General features: G+C 42.7%; 1 protein-coding gene across 2 annotated transcripts; it reads right to left on the reverse strand.

The window, feature by feature from the left end:
• Positions 1–375: 375 nt before the first annotated feature.
• Positions 376–10,585, reverse strand: ARPC5 (actin related protein 2/3 complex subunit 5). 2 transcript variants are annotated; one of them, XM_068985992.1, is made up of 4 exons: positions 10,208–10,585; positions 7,877–7,949; positions 5,221–5,397; positions 376–1,740 (listed from the first exon to the last, which is right to left on the reverse strand). In XM_068985992.1, the coding sequence occupies exons 1-4, from the start codon at positions 10,348–10,350 to the stop codon at positions 1,678–1,680; spliced, it is 456 nt and encodes a 151-aa protein (XP_068842093.1). In that variant the 5' UTR covers positions 10,351–10,585; the 3' UTR covers positions 376–1,677. The 2 variants fall into 2 exon arrangements, with proteins under 2 accessions (XP_068842093.1, XP_068842092.1); XM_068985991.1 differs by having other exon boundaries at positions 7,877–7,958.
• Between the last annotated feature and the right edge of the window lie 695 nt (positions 10,586–11,280).

Raw genomic sequence — 11,280 nt, forward strand, 5'->3', positions numbered from 1 at the left:
CATAGGAATCTTGTCAGGTGTAGTGGTAAAAGAGAGAATGCCTTGAGTAGATAAGGATAGTAGATGAGAGGTGTAACAAAGAGCTTGGGAGCTGGGAGTGGTGTTCATCAGGCTTCTAAAGAGCTATGGAATCACTCCAGAGTGAGTGATTTTAATAATCACTTCATTATTAACATTTAATGACTCTTTCCTCTTCTCTACTATCTTATATTTGAATAAAGTAGTCATATAAACCTTCTATGCAAAATTTGTTCTTGTCAAAGAGTATAATAACCTGGTGGTAAAAAAGGAAATCTTTCCTCTTCATTAACTATGCCTTCATAAGTATTAAAGTAAGACAAAAATAAATTATTCAACACTGACAATTTATTTTCTGAAGATTATCATTTTTACAAAACAGAACAAAAAGCAGGTATCAAAAACAGCAAAGAGTTTACAGAATTTCTGCACCAGTTTTCACACAGGTCAGTGATTATGAAACTGGTGTCAGATGTAAATACTAGATACACTCTGATTTCCCGCTTGGTCATAAGCATTCAGGTGGTTTGCTTTAGAGCTACTGAATAATTATAATTTTTCATAAGCACCGGTCATTTTTTGAGAATACGTTTGGTTTGTCCAACAAAGTAAACACTTTTCGATGTGTGGTATTTTCTTTTTTTAAAAAAACACTGACCTAAAATACAGAATGTGTATGTATTTGGATCCGAACCAAATCCTTTGAGGTCCCAATTACCCTGAAGAACACACTGAAGAAGACATTGATAGGACATATTAAATACTAGTTATATACCTCATGATGTCGAAGGCAGCTACTATAAGTCTAAAGAAAATCTCTCTTCATTCAGAGGCTGCCCAGAGTTTGAACTACATCATAGTTTCCACATCTTTTCTGATTTGGAGTAGTTTCCCCAAATAGGGTCATATTATTGGAAAACAAAGTTTATGCTCGTGCCAAACAGGCTCTGGCATTTTACAGATGCATTTGTGTAGAACAAGATTCGCTGCTCTGTACCCTGGGTGGCCACACAGAAGCTCAGAGGCCACGATTCCGGGATGCGGAGAGGAGAAAGCAGACCTGAATGCACATCATCTGGAGGGAAGCAGAGACAGAGCTGGACTTGGCCATGGCGTTCAGCCACCGCCTGTTCCAGAGACACAGTTCATTTAAATAAGGGAAGTTTGGTCCAGTTTTGCAATGTTAATAGCTGACAGTCTCTCAAACATTTTTTTTAAATATATAGAGATCATTTCCTGGCTAGCAATGAGTTAAGAAACTGGCCTCCAATTCTGATCAAATTTCTCACTATTAGTCAAAGCCAAAAAACCCCTCCCAAAAAACAAACAACAAACAAAGGAAAACCCAGCCAATAGGGGAACAATTGCACAATTAAAGTTGAGTGTAAATTATGCTATGTACAGAATGGAATCCACGTCACTGAAATCATTCTGAGATCATGACACACTCTTGTTGAAATATTTCTTTTATCGTATCCCAATTTTCATTTAGGGAAAACTGATATGTATGTAATTTTCTTCTGTATAGATATGAAAAGGAAGCAAGAAGGCAAAGCTGAGAGGAACAGATGCTACCCGCAGGGCAGCGGTGGCATTTGGTTGTTTTGGTCTTGGTGCCAGCAACTCCCACCCCATGGGAGAAATCCAGTTCCCGCCGGACTACACGGTTTTCCTTGCAGTCAAGACTCGAACGATGGACCCCACTCCTCCAGCAGCAAGCGCCTAAACACAAACCAAAATGTCAGTATGGACAGAATCGTAAAGGCTCAGTTCTCACACCAAGTAAAACATTTTTCTTCAAGGAAGGGCGTGTGCAGCAACTGATTTTGGATTCGCTAATTTTTTTAACAAGTATTTCTCGAGCACCTATTATGGGCCAGGCACTGTTCATGGCACTGGGGACACAGAAACAGCAACAACCAAAAATCCTTTTGAGTGCCTGCTCTCAGGCACTCACCTTCTACTGAGGTGCTAGTTGACATTCTAGTGTGTTGTTCTCAGATAACAGTATGTTCTTAGAGATCTGCAGCATGATGTTCTTGCCAAAAACAGGTTAGGACTGGGGTTAGGGTATACATTTAAATATAGAAAGTGAAAGAGAAAGTGAAGTCGCTCAGTCGTGTCCGACTCTTTGCGACCCTGTGGATTGTAGCCCACCAGGGTCCTCCGTCCATGGGGTTCTCCAGGCAAGAGTACTGGAGTGGGTTGCCATTTCCTTTTCCAGGGGATCTTCCCGACCCAGGGATCAAACCCAGGTCTCCTGCATTGCAGGCAAATGCTTTAACCTCTGAGTCACCAGGGAAGCCCATAAATTTAAATCTCACCATGAATTTAAATTTAGGATATTTCATGCTGCTCTTATTCTCAGCAGTGCCAGGAAGAAATTCAAACTGGGTTCGACCGTACTAAGCTCCAGTTTAAAGCACTCGGAGTTTGTCAGATTTTTCTTTTCTCAAGCTAAGAAAATACTACTTAATAGCTAAGAACTTAGGAACTTTGACATTACCTGGAAAAACTGGAAGTTGTGATTAAGTATTAGGAATCTGAAGCTCTGGTTTGCTTGTGCTCAAACACACTCACGGAAACACCTGTGTGTATTGGGTACTGCGCTAGAGGCTGGGGGTACAGAAGTGAACAAATACATCGAGACAGGGAAGAGACAGACATATCCATAGGCTATTTAGAGCTATGCTGTGGGTGCTAGGAAAGCACAGAGGAGGGGCGTATACACACCCTGAGGGTGCAGAGGAAAGTGGAATGGTGAGCTTACAGCTTCCTCGAGAAAATGACACATTCAGTGGATAAGTAGGTGACAGACTGACATAAAAGGATAAGGAGGCTCAGGGGCAGAGTGAAAATCATAAGCAAAGCTATAGAGGTGTGGAATATTATGGTATGTCCAGCTACCATAACACATTACTATGCTTACTGCTACAGCATGTGGGGAAGAACAACATGGAAGATGAGGCTGGACCCGGGAATTTGGACTCAGTTCTGCAGGGGACTTACAAGGGTAGATCCGGACACTAGAGAGATCATTCTGGCAACTGGGTGGAGAACAGATTTGAGGGAGGAAAAACTGATAGCCAAGAGACCATTTTAGGAAACCCTGGCAACAAACTGTGAGAGAGGCTGAGAACAGCTGCATTAGAGATGGTTGAGTGGACGATCTAAGAAGTATTTAGGGGATAAGGCTGGGAAAAACTGGTGACTGTTAGGAAGAAAAGAAGGCTTGACACATGCCTCAGTTCCCCATGTGAAAAAGGGAAGTAATTAGCATTCCTCCATAGTATTTTATGAGGATTAGTTAATTGAGTTAACATTTATAAAGTGCTTGGAATACAAGAAGCACTCAGTTGATGTTTGGTATGATCCTGAAAGTATACTGAAACTAGGATGATAGGTTTCAAATGATAGGTTTCAAAGCTGGCTCTTTCATCTGTGAACTGAGGACAATAAAGATGTTTCTATATCTCATAGGGTTGCTATAAGGATCACATGAAACAGAAACTGAAAGTATAGTGGCTGTACAAAGCAATTAGACCTCAATTAAAAAAAGGATACAGTGGCTGATGAATAGGAAGTACTCCATGAACACGATGACTATATGAATTACTCTCCAAATTGATACACTGAAGAGTAAAAGGGAACTATTCATAATTATGTTGAAACAGGCATAAACTTGGGCTGTCTTGGGAAAAGTGAGAGTTATAATAATCCTATCCACAAAAGTTAGCTCTTTTTATTTGACAATGTATGAAGAATGAAGTGACTTGATCCAGGTTAAACAGTAAGTTCTGCTACCTGTTCATACATTGTAAGTGTGTTTTCACTCAGATATCCAGACAATAGATTCTGAAAAACTGAGTTTTTGGTAACTGTAACATGTTAGAGAATATACACTTATCTGTGGTTGGTTTTATTCAAATATTATCAATATAATGTAAGAGTTGGGTATTAAAAATTACCTTACCAATTTTTCACCTAAAGCTAAAAATCCTCCATAGCCTTTTTTTTGGGAGAGGAGGGGCTGGGGGGATGGATAGTGTACCAGCATCTGCTAATACTGCAAAGCAAAATGCATGAAAAAAGAAAAAAAAAAAATTTAAGAATTCTTGATCCTACTCCTGATTTCATTTTTTAGAACTGTGATAAAATATGTAACATAAAATTTGCCACATTAGCCATCTTTAAATATAAAATTCAGTGGCATTAATTACATTTAAATATTGTATAGCCATCACCACTATCTATTTACAATACTTTCCCATCTCTCCAAACAGAAACTCTGTACCCATCAAGCAATAACTCTCCAGTCTCCCTTCTCCCCAGGCACTGGTAATTTCTAATCCATTTTCTGTCTCTATGAACCTGCCTATTCTAGATATTTCATGCAAGTGGAAGTGAAGTGAAGTGAAGTCGCTCAGTCATGTCCGACTCTTTGCGACCCCATGGACTGTAGCCTACCAGGCTCCTCTGTCCATGGAATTTTCCAGGCAAGAATACTGGAGTGGGTTGCCATTTCCTTCTCCAGGGGATCTTCCCAACCCAGGGATCGAACCCAGGTTTCCTGCATTGTAGGCAGACGCTCTTACCATCTGAGCCACCAGTGGAATCACAGTATTTTGTGTCTTTTTGTATCTGGTTTATTTCACTTTGCATAATGTTTTCAAGGTTCATTCATGCTGTACCATGTAGATAAACATTTTCTGGTTAAGTAATATTCCCTTGTATGTCTGTTGTCAGATTCTGTTCATCTGTTTGGGCATCCCTGATGGCTCAGTGGTAAAGAATCCACTTGCAATGCAGGAGATGTGGGCTAATACCCTGGAGGAGAAAATGGCAACCCACTCCAGTATGCTTGCCTGAAAGATCTGATGGAGAGGAGCCTGGTGGGCTACAGTTCATGGGGTTGCGAAGTTGGACATGAATGAGCAGAGCGACTGCACATGCATGCATGCACGTTCGTCTGTTCATGGATGCGTGGGTTTTCCACCTTTTGGCAATTGTTAAAGAATTCAAATCAGCATCTCAAGACCAAGGCTAGTAAGCATAAATCTAAACTTTCATTTTCATGCATTTATTTGTAGTAACAACCAATGTATAACCAAAGAGTCAAAACAGGTATTTAGGCTAGAGGTTGTCAATGTTTTTTCCATTACAAAGGAACCAGTCATACAGATTGTATAATTCATGACTTACCTTTTCATGCCACTGCAATAACACAGCACTGCTATTGTCAGAGGGGCTCTCAAAGCCTTTATAAATATACTTCATTAGGAGATCCACACCATTCTTGTCCAGGGATTGAACTGCTTTTTCAATATCGTTAGCTTTAAAAGAGATGAGCACCTTCAAGACAATGCTGCCTGCGCGATCCTGAGGGTAAATAAACAACAGATCGTTCAGTCTCATTTTTGTGTTGGGGAGTTCCAGTTTTTAGAAAGGCTGCACTGCGAATGTGACATTTGGGTAGAGACCTGAAGAAAGGAAGAGGACACCTTGGGTGTATCTGAGGCAAACATTTCAGGGAGAGAAGAGTAACTGCTGCTAGCGTGTGTTCAGTGTGCTCAAGGGACAGCAAGAAAATGAAGGGGGCTGGAGTGGAGTGCAGGGCAGGAAGTCAGAGAGGCAGTAGGAAGACAGAATGCGTAAACCCTGCAGGCCCTTATGAGAACTCTGGCCTCCAGTCACAGAAATGAGAAGCTGTTGGGCTTCCCTGGTGGCTCAGAGGTTAAAGCGTCTTCCTGGAATGCAGGAGACCTGAGTTGGATCCCTGGGTCAGGAAGATCCCCTGGAGAAGGAAATGGCAACCCACTCCAGTACTCTTGCCTGGAGAATCCCATGGAGGGAGGAGCCTGGTAGGCTACGGTACTGAGCGACTTCACTTTCACTTTCTTTCTTTCTAAGAAGAGTGATGTCATCTGACTTAGATTTTAACAGGACCAGCTGGCTGTCATATTGAAAATAAGCTCGGGGCAGCAGGAGGGTGGGGGGAGCAGGAGACAGAAGCCTGGAGGCCAGCTTGGAAGTTCCTGCACCAAGACAGGCTGGTTTTGGCTGGCATGGCAGCAGCAGAGGCAGCCAGCAGCAGACAGAGTCTCGACATATTTGAAGGTAGAGCTGAAAGGGTTTACTTACAGATAGATGTAACAAATTATCAATGTATTAAATCAATACATTTCACTTCTTGATTTAAAAAAAATAGACCAAAAGAAGGAAGCTGAATTATAGTTCTACCCTGAAGCATCCTTCAGAAATGTTAATAAATAAAAATTTAAGTTTCTAAAACTTATTTTTCATTTCATATCTATAGTCAAGTGACTATAGGTATTAGAGTGGTCTTCATTTATAATGATCTTTTTCTTTGATGAATGACTGCTCCAACAGCAGTTGCTTTTCACCTAGCAAGCCAAGTACACAGAACACTTAATTTCCCCTTTCAACAATGTTTCTCTTTCTATTCAACACAAAGTGATACCTTCTGCATTCCAACCGGTCATGATCTTACAGTATGCTTCTACCACCTGTTGCTGTCTTCAGTTTAAAGACTATGCAATTATCCGTTTAGAAAAATATCCTTGTATGGAGAGCTATAACCTCCCACCCACACGCTCTGATTAAAAAAAAACACCCACAAAAAAGCAGAAGGTGGTAAAACGAAATTTCAATGACGTTACTCACTTTTAAAAACCAAAGAAGCATTTCCTCTTATAAAAGATTATGTTGCCTAGATAATAATGCATTTACCTAAGTTATTATTTACTAGTATTTAACTAAGGAGATACTTGGGGCTCCTAGGATGTGTGAATGGCTATGGACAGTGGGGGGTCAATGCTCTGGGTGTGGGATTATGGACGATTACATTTTTTATTCCCCCATATTTCTGAGCTTTCTACAATACTTAACAGAACTAAACATTAAAATTTAATCTGAAAAAAGAAAAAGAAAAAAAAATTTAATCTGGGCTTTAAACAATTAAGTAAATAGGTTCTTAAGAATTACTGAAAGATGGTTAAGAGGCAATGTAATTTTACAACTTTTCTGAAGGGTAGTATGGCAATACCATATGTAGCCTTAAAAAAATGTGCAGTCTAAAATCCAGCCATTCACTTCCAGAAATTTATTCAAAGGAAACAATTCAGACTTTACCAAGAATTGTTCATTTCAATACTATTTATGACAGGAAAAAAAGTCAATAAATATATGATGAAAGTTTATATATAACTAAACTGCAGGATTATCAAAATACAGATGTTAAAAAAGATATTATAGAAATAAACTTATTACCAAGTAAAGCTGTTCATGTATGCTGCTATACAGATGAAAAGCAGTTTATCCATTTTAATTAAAAGAAAAACTCATAGAAAAACTCTATAAGCATATAGCAACAACAAAAAGTAATGATTATCTACAGGTATGGGATTATAATTATTTTTATTCCCCCACATTTCTGAGTTTTCAATAATATTTAACAGAATTAAATATTAGAATTTAATTCTATGAGAATGGTAGAATTCTAAAAAATCTTTCAAAAGCAAGTAGCATGTGTTTATTTTGTGAAAGTTTCACTTGTTCTTCAAGCCTTTGCTCAAATTCGACCTGAGTGGCCTCCTCTGAAAACACACAGATGTCTCGGTCATTAGAACTTAAGTCTACCTACCACGCAGCGTTATCACAACTCAATGTTGGAGCACTAATTTTTTATATAGGTTTTCCACCTATCAAACTACATTGTAAGCTCTTCTATGTCAAAGATGGCAAACAGTTAAGACATTTGTTGACTGTGTGACACTTTGGAGGGTTCTGGTAAGAAGGCTGAGACGCCAGCACAGATCGCGTGTTGTCTGTGACTCACCTTCACTGCCTGACTCTTGGTGTTGATGGGGGGGTTTTTCAGAGCTGCCTGTAGGGCAGCTGTCATGTTTCCTGTGATGGAGGTTAAGGGGATAGCAGCAAAGGGCAGCCCTCAGGAAAGCACTGGAACTCCCAGGAACCACTGGTTCTTAAGATTTGGTGTTATGCATAGAAAGAAAAATTACTATGGTTGCTACGTTCAATACTGGAAAATTCAACATGTTTGTTTCAAGGATGTCAATCAAAGATAAAATACTGAAAATGAAAGAGAGCATTAAATTTTTAAAAAATAAGGCAAAAACTGTTTTACCCTTGGCTCTATTAACTGAGCACCTTAATAACCTTTCATTTTCCAGTAAAACACATGTGCAAACATTATCCAGAGTGACATTTAAAAAAATTCTAAAATATATATCAGAATTATTTAGGTCCCCAAATGAAACAGACTGTCTGGCTATCCTTTGATTAGAATTATATTCTATATTAACTGAAATGCTGGTAGAAAAGTGCTGGCAGATTACTCTAGCAATCTGAATGATATACATTAGCAATCTCTCAATATTGATGTTAAGAGGCATTACAGAAGATAAAATAATGACCTGTAGGTGGCAGCTTAATTTTTCTGTTTTTTAATATTTTCTCTCATATTTCATAAAGGTCATTCAAACTGCTTTAGGCCACACCTATTAAATTTAGTCTTGCTTTGAAAGCACCAGTGAGTTAGCAAGAATGAGGAACAGAAGGCCAATCACACTGTCAGAATGTACAGTCATTGCCCTAAAAGGAAAACCTCACAGAGTTCACTTGTTCCTCCATCTGTAGTGCCTGATCAGGGCTTGTCTCTTCTTGTTGAAACAAGAAGGGACAGTATCTTTATATTTCAAGATGAATTGATTTAAAAGCAGATCCACTATAGGGATACAGCAGTACCATTGAAGAGTCATCACGTCACCTAAAAAAAGTTAGTCTCACAAAACATCATTTATGCATCACGAAGAATGTTTTTACACAGAATAATCTTCACCACTTATGTTCTAAAGAAAAAGGTCTGACTGAAAAAACTATGGTTGGCGGCAGGCTGTGATTTTCAAGGCTTAATGGACTTCTAGAGAAGCGTGCCATTTGCAGATTGGCTCACTTATGAGACTGCTCCCCTCCACCCCAAACACTTAAGTATGTTAAATAATGCAAAACAGCAACAGCTGATTGTGAAAGTAACGGAAATCAAAGAAACATCTGTATGTTGATAAATGTTTAATGCTGTATTTTAGGTGCCTGTAAGACCAGCTGTGGCTGCTACCAAATATTTTCACTCATGTATTTCCCCATTTAATTTAATAGGCCACTGATGAGCAAAGTCTAAAGAGCCTTCCTAATCTTATGAATACACCCAAGAATAATTAGAAATGAGTGAATTCAGTAATTGACAATCTCTAAAACGACAGCCTTGGTTATTGCAACATTTACATTTTCCCGAAAAAAGATCTGATGCAAATACTCCCTCAAAGTTATGAATATTCAAATATGCAAAACCCAAACCAGGAACTGACAGCCACATTTTAACTTAACGGAAACGATTCCAGCATTACAAAATGATTCGGTTTCGTACAAATGATTCACTTTTTCCTATGTTATTCTTTGGCGTTTATTTAAAATATTTCCAGGGATTCTCTACATGCATTTTCCGTCTAGCAGGTAAAACGCTTCCAGCTTCTTTCTGAGCAGTTTTGTACTCATTCCCTTTCCCCTGGTTAACCAACTCTGTGCAACCTGTATTTTGTCAAATCCCTTCCTCTTAAAAAAAAAAAAAAAAAAAAAGGCGTCCACAAGCTTAAAAAGACAGACAGAAGGGCCTCAATTCTGCAAGCCGCCCCATGTCTCCCGGCGTGAAATAACGCTGCCACAACAAAACCACCACCACAATAAAAAAAATCACTGAAGAAAAATGCCCGCTCCTCCCGATCGGACGTGGGTTCTAATGAAAACCCGATAAATACGATCTGAGAGGACCACTTAAGCTCCCTGCAGCTCCCCGACTGACCAGCACCAGAGCCGCGAGGGCGCGGCCGTCCCCGCCGGTCCCCGGGAGGCGAGAACTCCCGGCGCAACCTGAGGAATCGGGGGCGTGGACGGCGCGCTGGGAAGGTAAGTTTCCGAGGGCGGGACCCGGGGGTCTCGGGAGAAATAGAAGAGCCCTCTTGCCCACTCACGACAGGGAGCCCACGGAAGCGGGGGTCCCCGCCCTCACGCCCTGCCCGCAGCTGGGTCCCCGAAGAGGGGCCGGTTCGGGTGGGGTCGGGTGGGGCGCGAAGGCCAGCGAACTGAAGGATATTGCCGCAGGCAGGAGTCCACCTCGCCCTCGTCGGGCCCGGCCTGCCCGTCGCCCCCGTCTTCCTCATCCACGAACTTGTTCTCGTCGTACTCATCCACGTCCACCTTCCGGAACCGGGCCGACGACACCGTGTTCTTCGACATCCCCGCTCCGGACCGGCGGCCGAGGCCTCCTCTAGACGCTGCCTCGACCTTAGCAAGCCCAGCCCCAGCTGGAAGCCGCAGACTGGCGCCTCCACTTCCCTCTTCCGCTCAGAGGCGTAGCCGGCAGCCGCGTCTCGGGTGGTTCTGGGCCTGCGCGCTGGCCGCGCTCCTTCCTTCTCAGGCTCGCGCCTTCCTCGACCCTCCTACGCCGCCCCCACGCGCCCCACAGCGGGGCGCGCTGGGGCGGTAGCGCGCTGGACGCAGCGCGCATGTGCGGACTCTCTGCGGGAAAGGGGAGGGGCGGGGCGACAGAGGCGGGGGCGGGAGGGGGCGGGGCAGGAGGGAGGGCCCAAAGCGGTGCCGCCGGTAGAGGTAAGAGGCGATTGGGCCTCCGGGTCCGTCACGTGATCCCTAGGGGGTTTCCATAGAAACGCTTCTCTGCGGTCCAGTCTGGGGGGGGGGGGTCTTAGGTTGGCGGCGATGGGCGCTGGGGGCAGGTGGCCTTGGCTTTGCTGCCGCCGCCGCCAACAGCCTGTCATCGGGGTCCCGCTTAAGGTCCGGCTGGCACGGACTTAACCGTGAGCTGGGATGGATTGGTTGCCGGACCAAGTCTCCTGCAGTTGGCAGGAGTATGGGGCGGAGTGATGCACGCCCAGTCGCTCAGCATCGTTCGAGTTGTCAGAGACCTCGCTTCGGACCGTGTACTCCCCGTGGCTTCGTTCCCGAGCCAGGAAGCCCCTTTCTCGGCTGTGGAACTACGCTGCGCGGCCAGCTTGAGGTCCCCAAGGACGGAGTCGAAAGGTCACATCTTATCTGTCAGTGCTGTGTAATGGCAAGCGACTGCACCTGCAGAACTCGAACCTAGGTATCATAAATTGGGGAGAAGCGGGAGGTGTCTGGGCAGGGGCTTAGGGTCCGGTGGCAGGACTG

The sequence above is a fragment of the Capricornis sumatraensis genome, chromosome 14 (assembly GCF_032405125.1).
Source record: "Capricornis sumatraensis isolate serow.1 chromosome 14, serow.2, whole genome shotgun sequence".
NCBI classification, from domain to species: domain Eukaryota; kingdom Metazoa; phylum Chordata; class Mammalia; order Artiodactyla; family Bovidae; genus Capricornis; species Capricornis sumatraensis.

Coding starts and splice junctions, on each gene's coding strand:
- ARPC5 (XM_068985991.1), bottom strand. CDS start 10,350: ATGTCGAAGAACACGGTGTCGTCGGCCCGGTTCCGGAAGGTGGACGTG. Junction 7,959..10,207: donor GTGGACTCCTGCCTGCGGCA/ATATCCTTCAGT, acceptor TATCCCCTTAAC/CTCCATCACAGGAAACATGA. Junction 1,741..5,220: donor TATTGCAGTGGCATGAAAAG/GTAAGTCATGAA, acceptor GTTTGTGTTTAG/GCGCTTGCTGCTGGAGGAGT.